Consider the following 25,180-nt stretch of genomic DNA (forward strand, 5'->3'; position numbering starts at 1 on the left):
TTTTACAATAATCAATTATTTTAATATTTAAAATGTGTTTAAACCATTAAAGTGCCGAGCTTAAAAAAAAATGCACATTAAATGAAATTGAAATGAAATAGTAACAGTCCAAGAGAGAATAAAATAAATGAAGTCAACTTTCCATGCTGTGATGTCATCATATTCTTGATGAAGATCTTGGAGGGGGGCTAGTCCTGCTCCCTGGGTGGTAGGATGTTCTTATCAGTAGATCAAATTAGAGCATAGTTGTCAAGAGTAGGTGTACTTCAGACACGAGATGCAGTAAAATAGTGCAGAATTATCAGGAAAAATGGCTCAAATAGAGAAAAGAAAAAAAAAAAAAAGCTAAATTCTATTTAATTCAATTTGTTTAAATAAAGTTTTAAATTGACTTTTGCCTTGAATAGGGAGCTGAGTATATATATACTTGTTGTAACTGACGGTTTAGCGGCTGCCCCAGCGTGCTTGTTGTGGTTTGGCAGCCGTCCCGGTGTCGTATTGATGGGTTGTGGTTCGGCAGCAGTCCCAGTGTTCTTGTTGTGGATTGGCAGCAGTCCCGGCGTATTGATTGGTTGTGGTTTGGCAGCAGTCCCGGAGTATTGATTGGTTGTGGTTTGGCAGCTGTCCCAGTGTTCTTGTTGTGGTTTGGCAGCTGTCCCGGCGTTCATTGACGTGCCGCGGTGCTAAATGAATGCCGGTGAGGAGAGGGTGCCGAATGTGAGGTTAAAAGGTACGTGTTTATTTTATCTTAAAAATAAATTAGATAATAAAATGAAAACGTTATTTTCGCAGTTGTAAAAACTTTTTTTTTTAATCAAGCATTATTAAGACAGTTAAAACGTACAAAATACATTGCGAACCTTTCTAATTGTCACGTAACAGGAGGAGACGCTTTTCTGTAAAGCTCACACAGCTGCCAGACTGCCATTCAGGGCTCTCCTCCCACAGCTGCCAGACTGCCACTCGGGGCCCCCACCACAGCTGCCAAACTTGCTCTCGGCCCCCAACAGCTGCCTGATTTCCACTCGGGGGCCCCCTCCCACAACTGCCACTTGGGCCCCCCACAGCTGCCAGACTGCCACTGGGGCTCCCCACAGCTGCCAGACTGCTATCGGGCCCCCTCACAACTTCGAGACTGCCACTCTGGGGGGCCCCTCACAGCTTCCAGACTGCCACTCTGGGGGCCCCCTCACAGCTTCCAGACTGCCACTCTGGGGGCTCCCCTCACAGCTTCCAGACTGCCACTCTGGGGGCCCCCTCACAGCTTCCAGACTGCCACTCGGGGGGCTCCCTCACAGCTGCCAGACTGCCACTCTAGGGGCCCCTCCCACAGCTTCCTAATTCCCAATCTGGGGCCCCCCTTCCACAAGTTCCTGATTTTCACTCGGGGGCCCCCTCCCTGATGCCACTCGGGGGCCCCCTCCCTGATGCCACTCGGGGGCCCCCTCCCTGATGCCACTCGGGGGACCCCTCCCTGATGCCATATTCGGGGGCCCCCTCCCTGATGACACTTGGGGGGTCCCCTCCCTGATGACACTCGGGGGCACCCCTCCCACAAGTTCCTGATTTTCACTCAAGGGCACTCCTCCCACAAGTTCCTGATTTCCACTCGGGGGCCCCCCTCCTACAAGTTCCTGATTTCCACTCGGGGGCCCCTTCTACAAGTTCCTGATTTCCACCCGGGGGCCCCCTTCCACAAGTTCCTGATTTCCACTCGGGGCCCCCCTCCCGGATGCCACTCGGGGGCCCCCTCCCAGATGCCACTCGGGTCCCCCTCCATGATGCCACTCAAGGGCGCTCCCTCCCACAAGTTCCTGATTTTCACTCAAGGGCACTCCCTCCCACAGGTTCCTGATTTCCACTCGGGAGCCCCCCTCCTACAAGTGCCTGATTTCCACTCGGGGGCCCCCCTCCTACAAGTTCCTGATTTCCACTCGGGGACCCCTTCTACAAGTTCCTGATTTCCCCTCACAGCTGCCAAACTGCAACTCGGGGTCCCCCCTCACCTGCTGCCAGACTGCAACTCGGGGGCTCCCCATCACAGCTACCAGATTGCAACTCGGGGGCCCCCCCTCACAGCTGCCAGACTGCAACTCAGGGGCTCCCCCTCACAGCTGCCAGATTGCAACTCGGGGGGCCCCCTTCACAGCTGCCAGACTGTAACTTGGGGGCCCCCCCTCACAGCTGCCAGACTGCAACTCGGGGGCCCCCCTCACAGCTGCCACTCAGGGGCACCCCTCCCACAAGTTCCTGATTTCCACTCAAGGGCACTCCTCCCACAAGTTCCTGATTTCCACTCGGGGGCCCCCCTCCTACAAGTTCCTGATTTCCACTCGGGGGCCCCCTTCCACAAGTTCCTGATTTCCACTCGGGGGCCCCCTTCCACAAGTTCCTGATTTCCACTCGGGGGCCCCCTCTTGGATGCCACTCGGGGCCCCCCTCCCGGATGCCACTCGGGGCCCCCCTCCCGGATGCCACTCGGGGCCCCCCTCCTGGATGCCACTCGGGGGCCCCCTCCCAGATGCCACTCAAGGGCGCTCCCTCCCACAAGTTCCTGATTTTCACTCAAGGGCGCTCCCTCCCACAAGTTCCTGATTTTCACTCGGGGGCCCCCTCCCACAGGTTCCTGATTTCCACTCGGGGGGCCCCCTCCCACAGGTTCCTGATTTCCACTCTGGGGGCCCCCCTCCTACAAGTTCCTGATTTCCACTCGGGGACCCCTTCTACAAGTTCCTGATTTCCCCATCACAGCTACCAGATTACAACTCGGGGGGCCCCCCTCACAGCTGCCAGACTGCAACTCAGGGGCTCCCCCTCACAGCTGCCAGATTGCAACTCGGGGGCCCCCCTCACAGCTGCCAGACTGCAACTTGGGGGCCCCCCCTCACAGCTGCCAGACAGTAACTCGGGGGCCCCCCTCACAGTTGCCAGACAGTAACTTGGGGGCCCCTCTCACAGCTGCCAGACAGTAACTCGGGGGGCCCCCTCACAGCTGCCAGACTGCCACTCGGGGCCCCCCCGCAGTTGACTGGCCTTATAATGTGTATATACACCAGCAATGTATGTATTATATATATAAATAAACTTAGTACCATTTATACGTTACGCCTCAGAGTAGCTGTGTTCAGCCAATCAATAACAAATAATTAATCACACTGAAGTACTACATACGGTGCCGCAGTGTATGTTGGTTCTTAATAAAGGTTAATGTGTTATATAGTTGTGGTGTTGTTTTTGTTACACTGTGCATTCTAATTGATAACAAATATGTTTATATATATGTTTATATATTCAGCGTCGCTTCCCAATGTTATTTCCTGATTGTTAAATTTGTGCTATAGTCCGGGAAGGCAGATAGATGCACATATTATTGTTTAACCCTCTCATCAGGCCCCTGTTACCCATGTATTCATGTGTAACTATTATGACGTTCCATGTCAGTTATGTCACGGAGCTGGCTTGTTGGACCAACTACCTCCGCTGATTTGTGCTTCTTTAGTCTTGGACAACACACTCTTCCCAGATTGCCCAGTCACTAGCAGTGTAGGGTATATAAAAATGAAGAACACTTTTTTTTCACATGCATGGCTAGATAAATACTACCATGAAGTTTAACAAAGACTGGTGGTAGAATTAGTGCATGAAAAGAGTTAAAATACCAGGATTTTAAATACCCTGGGGTGAGAAATATATGGTTTGATGGGGGTAAATTGCATTGGATGGCTTCATAGATGTTCCAAATAGCACATGGGGCAGAATTATGGAAGTGCTTCTTGTACTTATTGCCTTATAACTTGCTAAAAAAATCTGAATACATTGGGTATTTCTAAACTCACGACAAACAGTAGACTCTATTTAGCCGACTTTCTCATTAACTTTTATAGATGAGTGAAAGATTTTTCAAGGAGAAGTCAGATGAAGTCCCTTTTTTGTAACATCTTCACCATATTTTATACTTTTTTTTTTTTTTTTAAGTAAATTATATGATACAATCTTAAGAAAGCCCTTCTTGAAAAAAACAATATATAACTTGTGTGGGCTCAGTTACTGGGAAAGAAGAAAATTACAGCTAAAGACGAGCACCGCAGAAATGTTAATACAGCCATTGTCGCGAAGGGTACAAAAAATAAAATCAGCCATTGTCAGGAAGGGGTTAAGCGAGTCTAGCTCACAAGATCAAAATCTAGATAATTACTTTTTTTGGTCTGTATGACCAGTTTGCGAGTTCTGTTCTGAGAGCTCATAACACGGTTCACCTCCTAAAAGCTTAAAGGATCTGATGTTATGGTCTGGCCAGAGGCGTATCTACTGAAAATAGCGCCTATGGCAAGCACTGAAATTGCGCCCCTGTCCAAATAAAAACCCGTTTACTAGCCCCTGCTACATATATATATATATATATATATATATATATATATATATATATATATATATATATATTAGTCCCTGCTGCCGATAGCGGGTATAGATCAACACGCAAACCCAGATCAATTGAAATTGATCTCAGCACTGAAGGTATATATCAAATAAACAGAATCAGACATACAAGTCCTGTATTTGCAGGTATACAATAAATATATGAAACGTAGCATCGCAGGTATAGATCAACTGAATAAGACATATTAACCCTGTATTTGCAGGTACACATAAATAATGTATGGAAACATAGCATAGCAGATATGGATCTACAGCATAACACAAAAACCCAGCTTTGCAGGTAAAGATCAATTGGAATTCACATAAAAACACAGCATTAAAGGTATATTTAAAACCCCTAAATTACAGGCATAGATCACAGGTTGCACACCGCAAAGCCAGCCCTGGCGTCCACACTGTCCACATAGAACCTGGCCAGCACCCGGATTACACACATAAGATTTGCCATCCTTGTCCCCAAATAGCCCACCACAAGTCAACTTTGTCCCCAAACAGTCCGGCCAGTGCCATCTTTGTCCCATATACACCCTGCCTGTGCCATCTCGGTCCCCAAGGCTCAAACCTCCTGCTAGTGCCATCTTTGCCCTTCCACAATTATACATCTATGATACACAAACACTTTTACAGTCACTCACTAATTCACACTTTAATTCAGAGAACTCATCCACACATTAACTCATGCTCTCCCTCATTCAGACAATTCATCCACACATTAACTCATGCTCTCTCTCATTCACTCAATGCATCCACACATTAATGCACACTCTTTACTTATATCTACCCCCCTCCCTTATCACTTTTTAACCTCCCTCCCTCACCACTTTTTAACCCCCCTCCCTCCCTCCCTCACCACTTTTTAACCCCCCTCCCTCCCTCACCACTTTTTAACCCCCCTCCCTACTTTTTAACCCCCCTCCCTCCTTTTTAACCCCCCTCCCTCCTTTTTAACCCCCCTCCCTTACTCACTCACCACTTTTTAACCTCCCTCCCTCACCACTTTTTAACCTCCCTCCCTACTTTTTAACCCCCCTCCCTCACTCACTCACCACTTTTTAACCCCCCTCCCTCACCACTTTTTAACCATCCTCCCTCACCACTTTTTAACCCCCCTCCCTTACTCACTCACCACTTTTTAACCTCACTCACTCACTCACTCACCACTTTTTAACCCCCCTCTCACCTTGAAGTCCAGCGACGGGAGCAGGATCTTGCTGTCTTCCTGCACCGCTCGCTGGTGCCCGCTGCTTCACTGCTGAGCGCCGTAATATGACGTCATATTTCGGCGCCCAGCAGTGAAGCAGCGGGCACCAGCGAGCGGCTTTTAAACACTGATGCGGAGGAGATAGAGGGGCGCCTTGCAACCGCTCGGCGCCCCTCTATCTCCTCCGCATCAGTGTTTAAAAGCCGCTCGCTGGTGCCGGCATTTCATGCAGATCGCCGCAATATGCCGGCATATTGCGGCGCTCTGCATGAAATGCCGGCACCGGGATGGGGGTAGAGGGCTCGTGGAGGAGAATGAGGGGCGCCGAGCGGTTGCTAGGCGCCCCTCTCTCTCCTCCGCATCAAAAAAAAAAAAAAAATGCCGGTGAGCGGCATTTAAAAGCCGCTCACCGGCGCCCCCCCTGAGATGGCGCCCATGGCACGTGCCATGGCTGCCATACCCTATATACGCCTCTGGGTCTGGCTCACCGGGAAGGCATTCACTGTGCTTTTATTTATTTTCGTAAAAATGTATACTATTTACAAGATCATAACGTTATTTTAGATTTTTAATGTTTACGTGTAGGTGCTAATACAGGAGATTAATGAAAAAAGGTAACTATTCTATATTTAAGTTGAAAGTAACCTTTTCTGCCACGAGGCTGTGTATATGAGTCATGGCCTCCTTAGTTTGGGTCTTTTTTCTTCCCCAGATTAAGTACAGTAGGTACTGTGTAGTTGAAAGCCTAACTGTAGCACTTCCATTTTATATGGCTGTCCAAGGGTGTTTTTAGCGGGGTAGATTTTTTAATTTATATTGCCATGTGAAAACAATGACAGTAATGTTTTGTGCTAAATAAAAATGATTTAAATAATAAAAAAATAAGACTATGCCTGCGGAACAAGGGACGGTTTATATTAAATCCATGTAGACTACTTGCTAAATGCTCAATACATTTTTGCTCCTAAACACGCATTGAAACTGGAAATTGTGACTATGGGAAAATTATTAGTGGTTGTGATTATTATATATATTTTTTTGTTTTTATTATAATTTTTTTTTTATATTGCTTTCAAGTTTCTGTTCACTTAATGAGCGTTTTAGAAAAAGGAAAACCTCTGTATGTCTTAATTAATCACCCTCAATCACGAATGAGGAGAAAGTAGGAACGTCAGCCAGGATAATAGTCAGAACAGTTCTTTTCTTTATTTATGAAAACACTGACCGGTTTTGGCATGAACAAACGCCCTTATCAAGGTGAAATGGTATTCACGGATAACCTTAAATACCCTCCCTATAAGGTCATGTGACCTAAATGGGGTAGCAGTAACAAACAAACGCTTAATTGGTTACCAACAACCTGAACAATGTATAATACAAAAATAATACAAAAAAGATATTATCACTTCCATTTCCATTATTTATACACCATAGAATAGTAGAAATGTGTAAATATATATATGTTACTGAAAAAATAAATGAAATAAAAAAATATAAAAAGTTAATTAATACTAAAAGGACTGCTTTTATAAAAACAGAGACTAATTAATCCCCCTATTAAGGCTTGCCTGATTATTTTCATTTTGTAAAGCTCCTAATTCCGAAATCCAAAAGGATTCACGGCGTAATAAAGTCTAAACCAGAAAATCTCAAGGATGCCGGAGATCCATAGTCTGTCAGATAGTAGTGGACAGCCATGGCATTATGTTTCTCTCTGTCAGTCCCAATCATTTTAACGGCATTACGAATAGCAGATTTATACTCAGATATATATATATTTAAAGGTCTTTGGGTAGATCCGACATAAATTTTGGAACATGGACAAAAAAAACCCCAAAACATACACCACAAAAGCAGTGGCACAGTTAATGAAGGAGTTGATATAAACCTTTTTACCTGTGTAGGGCTGATTAAACCATTTGTGTTACTTACCCGTCCTCAGTTCCCACGTCACCGCAGCAGCTGCCACGCAGGAGAGGGAGACCCCCCTCCACCGCACGGCCACCTCCGCAGGAGCCGACACGAGGGAGAGGGAGACCCCCCTCCACCACACGGCCACCTCCGCAGCAGCCGACACGAGGGAGAGGGAGACCCCCCTCCACCGCAGCCGCCACGAAGGAGAGGGAGACCCCCCTCCACTGCACGGTCACCTCCGCAGCAGCCGCCACGAGGGAGAGGGAGACCCCCCTCCACTGCACGGTCACCTCCGCAGCAGCCGCCACGAGGGAGAGGGAGACCCCCCCTCCACTGCACGGTCACCTCCGCCACGAAGGAGAGGGAGACCCCCCCTCCACTGCACGGTCACCTCCGCCACGAAGGAGAGGGAGACCCCCCTCCACTGCACGGTCACCTCCGCCACGAAGGAGAGGGAGACCCCCCCTCCACTGCACGGTCACCTCCGCCACGAAGGAGAGGGAGACCCCCCCCTCCACCGCAAGGCCGCTTCCGCTGCCGCTGCCGTCCTCTGAAGTGCCACGCAGGAGAGGCAGACCTCCTGGTACACGCATCCTGCTGCTGCACATGCGCGACCTCTAGTGGCAAACTCGCATACCGCAGGAATTTATGAAGGGAGATTACGCCATCCACAAGATGGCCGCGAGTCACAGACACCGGAAGTGATGTCATGAGGGGCTGATGGGAGATTCAGACTTCCTCCGCGGTTCCCCATTTAAACCCCTCAGACCAGTTTCACCTTGCCTTCTGATGGTTGTCTATGCCCTGTGCTAGTACCCAGATAGCGGGTTTGTTCCTGTATTCTCGTGTATGACCCCGGCTCGTCTGACTTCGTTGTTTTCCTGATACCTGACCTCGGCTACGTTTACGTTTACCCTGTTTTCCTGAATCCTGACCTCGGCTACGTTATATGACTATCCTGCTCTCCGGAAACCTGACCTCGGCTTGTTTGACCTGTTCTGTCCTGGAGTCCTACCTGACCACGGTGTCTCCTAACTACTTGTACGTGACAATTTGGTATTATTCGTGTTGTTGGGCATAACTGTCACATTTGTAATTACCTTTAATGGGCTGATTTAGCCACATACTCTTTTGGTTAATGGGTTTTAGTTTACATCACTGTGAACTAAAAGGTTTCTAAGATTGCGCTGTCTTTTGTAGGCAAGGCTGGGGCGATGAGCAATCAAATCTTTCAATTTGGACCCTTGTTTAAGAATATGCCAATAGCGAAAAAGAATATTTCGAAGTTGGCCTGATAAGGGTGAAAAGGCTGTGATATGTCTGCAAATAGGGTGTTTAGGTACTTTCTTAGAAAAAGGTTTGCTACTTTGGGTGTCTCTGGACTGGATCTACAATACAGATTTGTTAAGAATATCTTCAGGATAACCTCTACTTTTAAATCTAGATAGTAGGCATTGAGTTTCTATTTTTTTTAATAGAGGGGTCTGTATGTAGATTTCTCACCCTCTGAATTTGGCTCTTAGGAATATTAGCTAAGAGAAAGGGGGTGTGCAAGAGTTAAAGTGCAAAAGTGAATAAACTTCCATGGGCTTGCGAAACAATTTTGTGGCTAAAGCAGTGCCAGATCTATAAATTACCATATCCAAAAATTCAACCTCCATGGAATGGTAGTGAAGGGTGTGTTTTAAACATCCAATCAATTAATCTATGCCACCCAGAAATCCACTGGAAAAATGGATTCCTGGGGCATAGATCACTACTCCTCAAAAATACCAACATATAAATTATGGGCCATAACCGCCCCCATAGCGATGCCACTGGTTTGGGCATGAAACCATTCCCCCTTGATTTTTTGGCTACTTCTACCTATCAATCATTTATATGTTCCCTCATACACAGTCCCTTCTCAGTTTCCTCTTCAAAGAGCACCAAAATGGGTGGTAATGGTGCAAAATGTTGCAAATAAATGAAAACATTTCTGACATTCGTTTTAGTTTGCTTGGTAAATTTGGTAAATTTTGTTAAAAAAAAAGTTTGTATAATAAAGATTTTTTGTTGTTCTAAAGAAAGTACACCAGAATTTTACTAAGCTTTAAAAAATTCTAACAAAAATATAATCTGAAATTGACCTGTTGGAAACATGTTATGATTGAGGAACTCATCAATTATTATGATGAGTTAGTACACGTTATGGATATTAGATTAATAGGGACAGAACGTTGATCCAGGGATTTATTCTGATTGCCATATTTGGCGTCAGGAAGGAATTTTCCCCCTGGTATGGGGCAATTGGCATCTGCTTCAGATGGGTTTTTTGCCTTCCTCTGGATCAACACAGTAGGGACACAATATGTATATAGGTTGAACTTGATGGACTTTGGTCTTTTTTCAACCTTATGAACTATGTTACTATGTTACTAATTAGCGCATTAACATCTTTAGTCTATTTGTTAAAAGGATCTACTCACCAAAGGGAGAGTTAGCAGGAAAGTTGTGGTTTTAACTCCTTGACTTCACAATTATCAGTACCAGATAAGCATATCTGGGAACTCTCCAGGTTTGACCCAGAGATCTCCGGGTGAAGCACCAGTTCTCTGGTTCTCCGGGTCAACACCTGAATCCTCCGGGTCGCATGAGCAGGGTCTTTACACGTCCCGCTCCCTGCCCATTTCCCCTAAATGGGGGTGTTTCCGCCATTCAGCGGGAACACCCACCAGTGTCACCAGGAACAATGACCAACATTACAGTGCCGCCCGCTGATGTCAGTGGGCAGTCCTGGCTGCGTCCTGCGAGCCAAAGCTCAGAAGTTCCCAGGTATGCAGATAAGTTCTAGTTCAAATATTGTATACATTTTTGAATAAGTGTGTTTTGAGGTTGTTTTTTTTATTAAAATTGAGAGGGAGGATGAAAGCTCAAGGTTAGGTGGATCTGATTTCCGGGCAGCCCAAGTGTCTTCTAAGTGGAAAAGGTAATAAGCAGGGCCAGCCCAAGACATTGTCCTGCCTGGAGCGAAGACCTGTTTGTTATGTCCTATGAAAAAATAATTTCTATGTCAGAAAGTAATGACACATAGACTTAACATTGTAAACCACAAAAACCTTTAATGAAAAATAATAAAAACAAACAATTTATAACATAAAAAGCTAGGAAGCAAATTATATACAATATCAGACCAACCAAAGGATGCTTGGGCAGCACAATGGTAAGTGAAAGAAGGGTTAGAGTGAAGGGGGGGGGAATAGTTCACCAGATCAGATATATAATTGTGCTTCATAACTACTATATATTAAGACATTAGCAAAGACAAGGAAAAAGCTAAGAATTAACATGGCAACAATATGTCTACAAAGAATGGCAGTGTTTAAATACAGGTTCGTGGAGTGTACAAGGAATATATAAGACACATTTCAAAAGTTACCAAGAGACCATGTAACAGCATGTAGCAAGTGTGTGTATATCTTAGTTTATCAGGTATGTAACGTGTTAATGCCTATATCAAATTAGTTGTTTATATATATATATATGTGTGATTGTGCATACCAAGAGAAACACGTGGAGTCTCAGAATACGGGATGTATGTAACAGCTTTTTATAATGTATGGTATATGTGTTTCTATAACACTTTTCCCGTTTGAAGCACAATTTGACCATCACGATATTCCTATTACAGTGTATAGCTATATTTGTGTTTTGACGTTTACTGTACTGTGTTATGATAATGGTCTGTGTACAAGGTTGGCACAAAACATACATAATTATGGATTATATCTTGTGATAAGTATTTTACGTACATCATATTTAAATATTTTTGTCACAGGACTTCATATGCAACTAATAGCATTTTTATGTGATAGCAATTAACCATTTTACTCTTCACTGAAGATCAATTATGTTGTTATGCCTAACATCTACATCTGAACCATTCATATACACATGCTATATGGTTTTATTTTTGAAAATCTAGAATTGGCACTACAAAATGAAGTAGCTATAAGATCATGTAGGCCAATTTTATAAATAGGTCATTTTACATAATAACCTATCAGAAAAGTATGTGTGCACACAAAATTAGAGTGTCCTGCATTAGAACATTTTGGGCACTTTTTCTTCTACATATTTCTCCCTTTCCTTACTGCAAGTCTATCAATTGGGGAGATGTGGGTATTAGAGCATAAGGACTACATGCAAAGCCCCAGATGGCTTATAAAAAGAAAGAAAAAAAAAAAGAAATACAGATGAGAGCTTCGATGATGTGTCTTGTATCGTTTTGCAGTCTTAATGACCAAAGCAACACTTTGTTACTCAGCTGCCTGTGTAAAAATAATGCATTTATGCACCTAGAGAAAGTGTATATTGTAACAGTACTTAACAAGTGCATCAGTGAATGATCTACTAAGAAAGATATGTAAACAAAAAATTATAACCCAGTCTGTGTAACAGTGTGTGATAAGGAACATTATTTGGCTCATGATCTTTACTTAGCTCAAACATTGGTTTAGGGAGTAAGTGTAAGATACATGTTGTTCTAGCCATGTACAATGTATATCAAGGTTTCCCTGGTAAGCTGAAAATCCCAACAGAAAAATATTTGACGTGTGTAGGCCATTGGGAGGCAACCTGGAAAAACTTCACATCCCCGAAAAGACGTCCATCAACTGTAACTGTAAAGAAGAAGCAAGGAGGAAGTGAGGCAAAGTAGTGTGTGAGGAAAAAGGAGAAAGAGTAAGAAAAAAGAAAAGACCATGCAAGTCAAGAGGGGAAAAGTGGAGATATGAAACAGAAGAAAGAAGAGACAAAAGACGTGGACACAGCAAAACATGAGAGAAATCAGATTGTTCACGTGGTTTGATGGTTTGTCTGGATACACTCTAATAAAAAAGCATATTTATGATATAGCTGAATGTTTTCTAACACTGTTTAGAACATAAGGATAGACTGGTTAAAAACTATACATAGAAAATTCTGATTAAAAGACATAACATCCTATTTGTTTCCACAGATATTTATCCACACTTCTGCTGCAGGACAGCGCATTAGAAATATGGTTCACTCTCTCAGTAAAGGAACTTTTAGATATTACAAAGAACAAGGGAACCAGCAATCAAATGAGATAACATGATACTAGATATAGTGTAGATATGTCTCATCACATCATTGTGTGCACTCAGGCCCTGCCCAATGTAAAATGAGACCTGCTAGTTTCAATGTGAAAATGAAGCATCTAGGGGAACTATTCCCCATAATTACGTGCAAAAATGTTTTTTTATTCTTAACATCTTTGTGAAAGGTCTGGAGAATGCAGTTATAAGTTAAAGGAGTCATTTTTTTTTCTCTATTTTTCCATATCGTTCCTTGAAACATTCACCAGTGCAAATCAACTCTTACCTCTCAACATGGTTTGCTGCTGTCTAGCTGAACAGATTAATCTTGTTATTCCTTCAATGATTTGGCTTTTGGCATCTGTTTCTTTTTCCTTTGGCTTTTTAAGGAAAAGTGTTGGCACTGCAATGGAAAAACATATTAAATGTCTATTTAAATCTACTACATTGCTAAATTAACTTGCAGACTGTGTGTATTTCATTTGGGAGTTTGACTTAATGCATATTTATTGTGGTTTTGTATAATACTTGGTTGAGTGAGGGAGAAATAATCTGTTCATTTATTCATGTAATGACAGGTCACAATATCCCATATGATATATAAGAACTATTCAGGCTATCTAGTCTAACAATTGTTCCTTCTGTAAAAACCACTTTATTCCGTTCTTGCACTTGACTTATGTTTGAGATAGCCTTACATTAACCCTTTCCATGTTTACATTTCCAGAAATGGTGTCATCTAAAATGTCTTCAATAGTCCGATTGACTCTGTTTAATCAAATCACTTATCTGAAGTATCCGAAGCTCTCCCCACACTCTATTACAGTGATATCCATATAGGGAAGTAGCATACACAGACAGAATACAGTTGATTGGTAATGATTTGCAGTACTAGAATATGAGCTTAGAATGACATGTACAGAGCATTAAGGCTACCGTATTTTTGGTTTTGTGGGGATATTGTCATAATTTAGGTAGCTAGTTTAGTCATATGATGCAAGATTATTTTGTGTTAAGGTTATTATGTGATTTACTGTGTACCATGGTGTATGTTATAGACACAAATGCATGATGTGTGTGTAGGGATGTTTCAAAGGTTACAAAGAATACATTACTAACCTTTCTTGTTTCGTTGCTCTGTAGTTACTACGCTTAAGCTCATACTTCCTGGTGGAGTGTCGGGTCCTGGAAGGCGTGATACAACCACAGAGCGGAAGACACTGCGCAGCGTATTTTTCCCACCCCCTTCTCTCTCTCTACGACGGTCACAACTCAGCCAATAATCAACCTGCAGTCCAAGAGCATCTGGAGCAGTGCTGTGAATGGCAACCAAATAAAAACATATTGCTAAACGCACATCTCTTATCCTTCTAATATGTCTGTAAACTTAATTTTCACTACTACATGGCATGCTTCTACATCTCACCCAGTATTTCCTTGCAGACCAGCTCCCAGTGAAGGAGATGAGGGAGGTGTTGCCGACCCATCTCTAGGAAGCCCAGAAGAAGAAGGAGGAGAAGTAGAAGGAAGACCAAGACACAAAGAGGTTGAATCCTCTGCATCTGCGAAAAAGTCTGAGAATAAATGATGGACAGAGAGAGGGAATAGGAGGGAAAAACCACAATCTATAACATATGTCAGTTTTGGCAGATAGTTTCACTTTGTAAGCTAATATCTTTCCTCACATACCAGTGTTTGGAGGAGACGCCTCCACTAGTCCCACTTTTACCACCTGCAAGGGAAGATCACAAAAAAAATATCATATGGATACAATGTAGGTGTTAAATGTTGAGCATGATTGATAAAATACATTTCATTTGGAAAAACCATAAAGAAGAGATGATTTCCTGGATAGGAAATAATCAAATAGGGAAGAAAAAGTAATTTACCTATGTTGTCCTGGTTTAGTGTACAGAACTATAAAATGTAGGACTGGGGTAAAGTGCTATATTTGCATAAAAACTAAGAGTATCCACAAAGTTTTTTCTTAAATTAGGAAGCTGATGTTTCATGCAGAAGAAGGCACTGTGTAATCAAACTAGGTAACAGCCTTTTTTTGAAGGTTGTAGCTCATACTTTGTAAAATTACAATATTGTGATATACATGTCATTTACAAATCTGTAGGTGGTCAGACAGCCAAGTCAGAGGAAATTATGAAAAGGAAGAAAACAGGTGGGAAAGGCAGAAGGGATAAATTGGGTAGGACATCACAAGTGAACAGAGAGGAATTATAATTCGTAAAAAGAAAAATAAGCTGAGGAGCAACAACAAAAACTGGAAAGCCAGCATTTGATTTTACAGCAACACAATGATTTTAATTGCCTTAACCAAATAACTTACGCCAATGAAAGGGATGAATTTTTGATATGAATCATCCTCCTGACTGAGAGAGAGAAAAACAGAGTTATGTCCTAGGTATATATAAATGCTTATCATTTTAACAGAATGACCTAATCAATGAAAATTCTGTTCTAGCTACAGCAGCTTTCAGCGCCCTTCTGACAACTTATCACGCATTAGGCCCTGTAATTCTCATTATGTAGCTATGTTATATGCCTCTGATCCCAACTTTCTATTTGTTTTACTGAATTTTAGAACCACTCTACCCAGCCCTTAGTGTTGATTAATGGAGTAAGGCTCCCTTACAGTTTCCGTATTTTTGTCCTGTGTATAGTAAACATGATTTTTTACTTTCTATTATGATTAAAGGTTATGTTTTACTATTATATATGGTCCCACTTACTGTCTTTTACAGTAAGCTGTTACAGATAAAAACACAGGAGCCTGCATGGGATATTTGTTAGTGTTTTTTGATCCTTACAGTTTATGTTTGCAGGTCAGCATGGCTTCTGCGATTGGTAGCTGGAGGGATGTATTGGCTCCACCCACATATTGCATTATTCGGCCAATGATATCAAAGGAGGGCTCTAAAGGGAGAGAAAAATTTGATCACAAAATGTTTTTGAGATTATTGTTAAACAACATCCTTGCTACACTCTTTAATTGCTTCACTATCCCATGTTATTACATTTATTACAAAAAGGGAAAAAAAACCACCAAATATATTTTAGTAATACTAATGTATCTATTTTATATCTCCTACAGTCAGTGACAGCTTTACCTGTTGCAGGAGCCTCGGTTTTGCTGAACAAATCCCGCCATGAAATATCAAAGAAAAGAGAAGCATAGCGTTGATCCAGTGAAGATAGGTATTTACATACAGGATGAGACCCTGCAAGAAGACATGTCTAGTGAGACAAAAAGCCAGATGATGCATAATATTTTGTTAATAAAGTCTAAATTTATTTTCACCTACCCAGTGGAACCAATAAGAATCTTAAGTAGCCAAGCCAATCAGAGGCTCTTCCAGCCAAGTTTGTAACATAGGCACTGAGCAGGAAACTAAGGAAACTATGACCCCCAACACATACAACTTTCAATGGTCTTGGAGGTCCAGGTGCTGTATGACAACTAAAATGTAATAGAGGTAGAAAACACAATCACAGGGGCTGAAACTGTGAAATTCAATGAGACGAAACAAAATCAAAAACCAAACTCTCTTGTGCAGACTTTGAACAATCGAAGAGAGAGACAGACAGAGTCCCCCCACTACACTGAGAAGCAGCCCATGTCTCACTTCCTTTTAAGTAAGGAGCTTGCCAAACGCAATAAATGTTCCTCTGTTTTAGAGTACCTGTGTGTATTAGCCAATTTGCATGCATGATTTTCATTTAATTCAATTTACTATAGTTTATGAAATTCAAATACATGTTCCACTGTTTCTGTGCCAACTATTCCTGACATATATATATATATACTCACTGTCTCTGTATATGGGTAAGTATTGCAGTAAGCGCACACTGTACATCGGATGAGCAGGTTATGCACACACAAGGTTTATGCTGCAGTTGAAAAAGACTTGAGACAAACTGCAAAATAAAAGTATGGGGGTAAATATACAATTCTGGAATGACTGGGAATTGCAAATCTGTAGTTCTTTCTACAACCATCTACAACCTGTGAGAACTGACATATAGAACAGCAGGAGGAAAAAAGAAAAAAATTAATATAAACAGAAAAAAAGAGGCCTTTTGAGTGCTGGTAGAAAGGACACATTTTTCCCTGCATTAGACACTAATTAATGTATTTTAGTTTTTGTATATATATGTATGGTTGTATATGTATGTAGATCGCACACCCAGCCCATGTAGTTGGCAGTACACAACATAACATAATTTAAGCACAAAAGGAATTATGTTTGTGCAAAAGAAACAATATAGGTAGATATGTCCACAAGTAAAAACAAAGAAACATAATTAAATAAATGTGTCATTGCCACTTTATTTAATTTTTATTGAGGGGGCTTGTTTTTAGATTGTGGGAGATACCTATTACATTACATCTTAGAAAGGATCAGACTTTTTCCCAGCATGCTGTCCCTTTTAGATTTACGTTACATATCCGCATCCTCCATGGATTCTTTTTAGCAGCCTAACTACATTACAAAAAAGTGATCTGAGTGATTGCTTTCTGTGCATGCTCGGTTCACGGTAAAGCACACTGCTACATAGAAGCTTTGTAGATGGTGGCCTGAGCTCATTTAACAGGTTATTTATCTCCTGCATAGCTGGAACTTAAAGCAAAATAAAAAACCTCACCTGTCCTTGCCAATCGGACGTCTGCACAATGATGATTGTTTCTGGCAGAGATGGATCTGAAAGGTTCTGATTTAACTGTTCAAGTAGCAGCTTACGAGGAACCTGACAGAATACAAGACAATTTGCTAGTCTTCTCTCCTCTCACACATAGCAAGACAGTTACATGCAAAGAATGGCACAATTATATTTACTAGTGAAATCATAAATGCGGCTTTTTAATGCGTTAAAGTGCATTTGAAGGCTGGGGTGTCCTTTTAATCAGTCAAATGTCTGCTATTTATTATTTCTTACCTGCCCACTCTGTCCTACGTCGGGTGTTTTTTCATTGTCTGTACTATGTGCTCTTTCTCCAAGTCCTTTGCTGGAATGTTTCTCCTTCGTTGGTATACTGCGCCTGCTTTGAGGAGTGACACTGCATAGGTTGAAAGGCCAGAGTTCAAGCAATTATAAAAGTTTTTAAAATTATATTGGTACTCCTTTACGGTGTTGTATTTTAGTTTTTAAATGTTTTAACTCAAATGTGCATATGTATTTTGTACAATTCCTTTATTATACACCAAAACAATCTCATTATTATTATTATGAAAGACTAGTACCATGAATTCAAGAGGACTTATCACCTGGACACCCAGTTGAACATCATTTCTGCATTTCTTTTACCTTGTGTGTAGAATATAAAAGCATGTACCTAACGCAGAATAGCTTCAACTATACTATCCATGGCACAGAGGTTGAGATTTTCCACTAACCCAACATAAAAAGTTTTTCCGTGTGGTAAATGTAACTTCTCTGTTTGTTTGTTGTTAAAGACTGGTCCAATTGTATTTTACTTTTTATATCATAGTAGAATTCTACGAAGGCATTGGAACAGAAAGATAAAATAAGGTCAAACACTGAATCAAAACAAATGATCTAACAAAAAAACAAAAAGAACAGAATCATTCCTTACTTTGGACTCTTCAAGGATTTGGATTTCTCAAGGAGAGGCTCGGAGAGTGTGTCAAGATCCTGTGAGATCTCTAGAGAGACATCCTGTAATACAGAAAGCATCCCGTCAGACCTTCACACGTAGGAAAACAAGCAGTATTCACATCCGTTCAAATACCCCATTCATTATGAATTAATTTAGAAGTGCCATCCTGACTTATGATTTATGTCTTGTTCTTCTGTCCCTTATGTACCTGAATCTCAGTGTCCATTGAATCCTCTCGACGGGAAGATTTCACCTCAGCTGTTACATCCCCCTGTAAAAGAAAATGCCACTCCTATATACACACACACGATACTCTTTTGTCAAAAAAATTAACACAATTAATATTCTATTGCCCCACTCATATGGGAAAATAGGATCTTTTTTGTACCGGGCTGCTTATATCTCTTCCTTGGCTTCCTTTGCTGTTCAAACTTCCAATTTCTGTCTGAGAACTGGACTGTGAAACACCCTCAAAGAATGGTCTGAAGACACAATAAAGCAGGTAGAATGAGTGTTCTAGATAACAAGATAAAAACGCAGTGAAAAGAAACAGATTAAAAAAAAAACTTGATTAGTGTACACTAATTAAACAGTTTCACCTGAGCTTAGGTTTGGGGGTGCTCAAGACACTCTCACTCTCCTCTAACTCAGGACAGCTGTCGCTGGGATTGAACATCTCAAGGCTATCATATAAATCATCAAGATCTTCCTCACGAATCTCATCCCGAGACACATGATCCAGACCAAATCCAACCTTAAAGACAAAGATATAAAAAAGTGCTGTAAAAAAAGGAATCAGATTTTTTGTTTAGATTTTGTTAAGGACCACAGCTTTTGGTGATCTAGAAAAAACCTAGTTTTCTCCAAGAGGCCAAAAAGGAGAACGATGCGGAGAGCTAGCAAGCTACACTGATATGAACCACAAAAGGAAATCTGTTTTAAAACACTATTTAGAATAAGCGTCAAAACAATAATTACTAAGGAAAATGTGAAAAACAAAAGAAAGTGTAAAGAAATTATTATAGCTTTTTCCCAGGATCAATAAAGTAAACATTACTGATCACAGCACCATTCAATGATAAATACTGCTTGGTTACTTACCTGGGAACTGTCTCTTGATCAGCAAGTGGTAATTGAGATTTACAAAATTAGAATATACTATACACGAGCACAAGCAGCTGCAAGATTGTAACCACGTTTTCACATTGTTGGAAGATTTAGGATTGAACCCAATGCTGTACCATTAGCCTTGGGGCCAGCAACAGCACCGGGTAAGACACACAATCTCTGTATAGTGTTACACAGAGAAATACTATACAGACCAATAAAATAAAATAATAAGGAGTCACTCTGCTGGGACAGATTTCAAGACTATATCTACATGCAATGCACATCTTACCTCCTCTGAGACTTTGAATCTTTTCAAGAGGGCCACAAACTTCTGTTTAATATTTGGTTGCTATAGAAAGCATAGTGTAACAGAAAGAAAAGAATCATCAGCATGTTTTAAAATATGTTGGAACTATAGTATTACTCCACAACCAATATTTATAGAATGTGTATGTAGTAGTACTAAGCCTGAAACTAAGCCAATTACCTTAAAATACAATTAGCTACCTTACCACAAAGCACAACATTTTAAGTAATAAAACAAGCAGCAGTGGACTTGTGCTGTACATTTGCAAACTACAAAAACTAAACACCAGGTTTCCACCAGTAAACACAATGATGTAAATGAGCTAATATCCTTGTTGATTTGGAATTCAGTGTATTTATCTAAAGTTCGTTTTCTAATGCTTTGTATGGTTCTTGTAGCAGAACAATGTAGCGAGAGATCGCGAAAGAAGGGCTGCAGGCACTAGCATAATGTTTAGAGACTGATACAGAGACAAAGGTAGTCGAATAGCAAGGTGCTTAAAAAGCCTTACTCGTGTTATCACTGATGATGCTGGTATTTTCCTTCGTGATTTCTTCACCTTCCGAACATCGTCCTCATCATAGTAAAAGTCCTGCAAACATGATTAGTGATTGGTCATACATTATGATTAGCTGTTATAGTTGACCATCATATACACCTCATATGCCTCGCATACATAATATGCCTCTATTCAATACTTTCAAGTTCATCAATCTTGTATCACGCGTAGGTATCCAGTAAAAGTTTTAGGCAGGTGTTGAAAAAATGCTGCAAAATAGCACTCGATTATAGGCCGCACCCTAAAAGTTAGGTGCTTTTTTAAAGAAAAATTTAGATTCTTAGAAAAAAAAACAACAACTTAGTGTTATAGATATGCTGCCACTCTGCCCCGTCCCCCCCAAGATATGCTGCCACTCTGCCCCGTCCCCCCTGAGATATGCTGCCACTCTGCCCCCCCGAGATATGCTGCCACTCTGCCCACCCCAGATATGCTGCCACTCTGCCCCGTCCCCCCCCCCCCCCCCGAGATATGCTGCCACTCTGGCCCCTCCAGATACCCCCCTCACCCTAGACTTACCAAAGCAGACTTGGCGGGGGACATCTGCACAATACGCCTACACAACTTCCGGTGCCGGCGCTTCCGCCGGGGGAAGTGCTGGCAGGGGAGATTGTTAAAGCACATCATGCAGACGTTCACCGGCTGCGCCGATGCGAGCGTTAACAACCTCCGCTGCCGGCACGATGTGCTTTAACAATCTCCAGTGCCGGCACTCCCCCCGTGGAAAGTGCTGGCAGGGGAGGCTGTCTCAGCGTATTGGAGAGTAGGATGCAGGTCCCCTGCAGCGCTGCGGGGGATCTGTATCCTAACCCTGCTGCCTGCCTGGCACTGCATGTCCCGGGCGTCGGGCGATACGTATTGCGCATTCCTGCACTAAACCCCCAATATAGGCCTATATTTGGGCAAATACGGTATACAGTTTATTTTTATCATTTAACAAAATACAAAGTGAACAGAAAGCCAAGTGTTTTAACTATTCATAGAAACACAGAAACCGGGGATGCAAAAAAAATGGCAGCGGGTGCTCTGGACTGATGAGTCAAAATTTCAAATACTTGGCTGTAGCAGAAAGCAGACTGTTCGCCAAAGGGCTGGAGAGTAGTACAAGAATGAATGTTTGCAGGCAACAGTGCAGCATGCTGGAGATTTCTCGCAAGTTTGGGGCTGCATTTCTGCAACTGTCATTAAGAATTATCTTTAGTGGAAGGAAGAACAAGGAATGCTGGATGGAATTGCCCCCACAGAGCCCTGGTCTCAACATCATCAAACATGTCTGGGATTACATGGAGAGAGGCAACTGAGGCTACCTAAATTCCACAGAAGAGCCGTGGTTAGTTCCCCAAGATGTTTGGAACAACATACCTGCCAAGTTCCTTTAAAAACTGTGTGCAAGCATACCAAGAAGAATTGATGTTTTAAAGGGAAAGGGTGGTCACGCCAAATATTGATTTGATTTAGATTTTTCTTCTGTTCCCTTGCTTTGCATTTTGTTATATCATAAAAAAATAAATTGTAATATATGTCTAATTTTGAAAGCATTCTTACATCATTTTCCCACATTTGTACAGAACTCTAATGATATGAATTATGTTACTGGAAATGACCAATGCTGCTACTGTGCTGAATTAATTTTGAGAAAATCCACACAATGTAACAGTGACTAGTGCTCAGATATCACTTCAGCTCCGCTTCAGAGTTGGTAAAGGAAATTAGAGTCCATTTTTATGAAAATGATCACTCAGATACATACAACTCTCACAATGTCTAAATAAATGAAATTCAAATGTGCAAGTCACCTGTCCATGTATAGGATCATCACTTCCTTCCTGCTCAGAGGAGAAACTTTCATCTTCGTCTTCTGAATAATTTTCTATATCAGGGGAACGATCTGCAGAAGAAAATAAAAATGTGGTCTGTTTCAAACAGATTGCAACAGTCGTATTTTATTTTGTATATCTCTAGAAATGTTTAATACTAACATTTTTTTTATTAATAGTGTGTGTTTTGCTATTTTTTACCTTATGACCTGGGAGACCCCTCTCTCTCTCACTCATGGGAGGAGTGGTCATCTGCTGCAGAGTGTATCTGACAGCAGCTGATATGGAAGTATCTTTTATTATTATTATTATCATCACTCAATGCTGGGGTTCCATAGTAGCACAGACTTGATTCATAATAATATTTATAACAAATAAAAGTTGTAATACCAGACAGTTTGGCTTTAGGTCCCTCGTGGTCAATTGGCTGACTGGACAGTGAGTGGATATTTATTTCAGCTACTGGGAAAGAGACATCCTTGACATGGCTGTGCAGAGATAAGACAAGACCACTTTCACTGGGAAACTGCAGGACCTGAAATACAGGCAATTTAAAAAATTAGAAATCAAAACAAAATGTGTCTCTGTAAATTAACTAGTTTTATTTCCCCACCTCTCCTGCATTGCCATTCTTTATTTTACCTCTGCCATATTTATAACTCCCACCGCCAGGCTCTTATATCCCAATATAGTTCGGTTCTTGTATCTTTTTCGTCTTTGTAACATGATCTGCAGGCGGTTAGCATCACGTTTTAAGAAGTGGGGGTACTAAGAATGAGAAAGATTTAAAATACACATGAATAAAAAACTGAACTGTGAGGGGCAATTGACAAGTAAATAACAGGATTTCTCAAAGTAAAGAAGGTACATCAGAGATAACGGTTAGTCACCTGCAGAGAAAATGTCAGCTGCAGTTCAGTCTCTGAAACGCCACTTGCCGGAAGAGAGATCTCATTAGACCGTAGAATTCTCTTAGATCCCTGACAATCACAAAAAGGTAATAATTATATACATTTGGATATGTTACAACACAGAAAATCCAGAAAAAAACAAAACAATAAATGTCTGTATGATACAGCACAAGTTACCTGAAGCTTGACTGCAATCACAACGGATGATAAATCTTTATCCAGATCTTTGAACATAATGAGTTTTCTCAGAGTGAGAGAAAAAAGCCTGGGAAAAAAAGTGTGACTTACATTCTGCAAATATGTTATTATTCACCGAATAAAGAAAAGCCAAGCATTGGTGAGCCTCTAACTTTTTAATAAATAGATTTTTATTATACACTTGGTAAAACACGGAGTGACCACACATAAACTACCTAAAGAAAACCAAATACAGGTATTTATCCCATAAACCTCTGGGTGGCACTTTACAGATCCTAGACTGTAACCTTCAAAGTGCAAAGGAGTTCTAAAAAAGTGGTCACCTAGACATTTATCTAAAGAAACCAACAGGGATCAACAGCATTCTGGTCTTTAATAAAAATATTGAGGAAGAATGTAGTGTAAATGCGCTCCATGAAGCCTTAGAAGAAAAAAAATTTATTTTACTAAGTATAATCTTTGTATTAATAATTACTAATAAAATGAATACAATAAATTAATGTTTAAAGAGGTGGAATTTCTAAACCGCCTGTGTTTGCTACCGGGTTCATTTGATATTGCCCACCTTTTGATCTAACCCAAATAACGCACTCTGGCTTAAATGGACACTACAATGCCCCATCAACAAAGAATGTATTTTAAAGTACATTAATATACATTCAATAAGTTCCGAGTTACTTTTCTAAAATATTTATTTTGCATACCCTGATTTTTTTTTTCTTTTTTCGTTTCTCTGTATTTTTCTTGTTTTGTAAACCCAATAAACTTTAAGTGTTATTAAATAAATAGTGCACCGGCACCCTTCACTGCCCCGGTTTCATCAGGAAAGTACTTCCAGCAAAATCAATGGGAGCACTTTCTAAGCATACATGTGAAGGGCTTATTAGACCCCCAATGGAACTCTTGCCCAAGCTAACCCTGGACCTGACTGGCAGTCAGTATCCCACACATGGGCACTGGTGGGTACCAAGCACATTTCCTGCTTCACAAGGAGCTGATGAATCCCTCCATGCATTAGCATGAAAAGGGTCTATTGGCCGGAGTGGTACTTCAAATGTAATATGGAATAAACAAAACAGAAAATAACCAATGCATTCACAAAAGGAGGCCCTGGAATATTTACAAATAGTGCATAGCATATGTTCAAAGTTATTTAAAATAGTAATACTCATTTAAAAACTAAATACAGCACTAAAAAATGTGCCACCATCAATACATAAAATGAACCGTAAGCATAATTGTTTAATAACACAATAGTCTCTCAAACAACACAATTTGTTTCTCAAACAACCAGGACTCTGCCTATTGCATTCCCGCCATAAAAAAACAGAGGTGTTGATGACATTTATACGTGCTTACGTCACACCTCGGTACGCAGGCCGCACTTCCTCGGTCTGTCTCCCATGTCGCGTATAAGTTCATGCGAACAGGCCCTCCAGCAGCGGGGGTGGGGCCAGGAATCACCGCATCACCGCAAGGGGTGGGGCCTCCAGTTGGAGGAGTAGCTGTGGCCCCCAATGGCCCCGCAACGACAGAGCGCTCGGACATGCTGAGACGAATACAGGGGACTACTCAATTAGCCAATCATAGTCTCAAAAAATCCACTCGTGACACGAAGCAACTAGGCCAATCAGAGAAAGCACTATTGGTAAGAGGAAGCGCCGTTCTTTCTCCTTTCCAATCGGCACGACCTCTTGGTGTTTATGGGCGAGGCTTCCTTCCCCGACGTAAGTGGCAGCTGGATACTGATTAGCAACAGATTTGTCCAATCATTGCCGGAAGAGTACATACGTATCCGTCCCTTTTCTCGCGTTCTTGGAGGTGGAGCGTAATATGCTTACGTCACTACATAGCATGATAGTTTCGGTCGTTTGTAAATGATTGCTATACGTGCATCTTATATATATATATATATATATATATATATATATATATATATATATATATATATATATATATATATATTTCGTTTGTGAATTGAAATTACGTGTTCGG

At 41.5% G+C, this 25,180-nt stretch overlaps 1 protein-coding gene across 1 annotated transcript; it reads right to left on the reverse strand.

Moving 5' to 3' along the window:
* Window positions 1-12,097: 12,097 nt before the first annotated feature.
* LOC149298571 (phosphofurin acidic cluster sorting protein 1-like) lies at window positions 12,098-24,637 on the reverse strand. Its single transcript, XM_089487324.1, has 24 exons — window positions 24,552-24,637; window positions 23,165-23,252; window positions 22,967-23,056; window positions 22,719-22,844; window positions 22,467-22,611; window positions 22,056-22,147; window positions 20,212-20,292; window positions 19,683-19,742; window positions 18,883-19,037; window positions 18,672-18,765; window positions 18,492-18,554; window positions 18,260-18,342; window positions 17,602-17,722; window positions 17,311-17,412; window positions 16,475-16,581; window positions 15,969-16,123; window positions 15,774-15,884; window positions 15,474-15,579; window positions 14,993-15,035; window positions 14,341-14,383; window positions 14,078-14,213; window positions 13,771-13,967; window positions 12,938-13,054; window positions 12,098-12,213 (listed from the first exon to the last, which is right to left on the reverse strand). Exons 1-24 carry the CDS (start codon window positions 24,605-24,607, stop codon window positions 12,098-12,100), a joined length of 2,487 nt encoding a protein of 828 aa, XP_089343450.1. The 5' UTR covers window positions 24,608-24,637.
* Window positions 24,638-25,180: the final 543 nt, after the last annotated feature.

The sequence above is a fragment of the Sceloporus occidentalis genome, unplaced genomic scaffold, assembly GCF_023333645.1.
Source record: "Sceloporus occidentalis isolate IW3139 unplaced genomic scaffold, rSceOcc1.0.p SCAF_32, whole genome shotgun sequence".
Classification (NCBI taxonomy): domain Eukaryota; kingdom Metazoa; phylum Chordata; class Lepidosauria; order Squamata; family Phrynosomatidae; genus Sceloporus; species Sceloporus occidentalis.

Coding starts and splice junctions, on each gene's coding strand:
- LOC149298571 (XM_089487324.1), bottom strand. CDS start 24,607: ATGAACTTATACGCGACATGGGAGACAGACCGAGGAAGTGCGGCCTGC. Junction 23,253..24,551: donor AGTGCGGCCTGCGTACCGAG/GTGTGACGTAAG, acceptor TTTTTTTCCCAG/GCTTTTTTCTCTCACTCTGA. Junction 13,968..14,077: donor GGTCTGCAAGGAAATACTGG/GTGAGATGTAGA, acceptor TGCCATTCACAG/CACTGCTCCAGATGCTCTTG.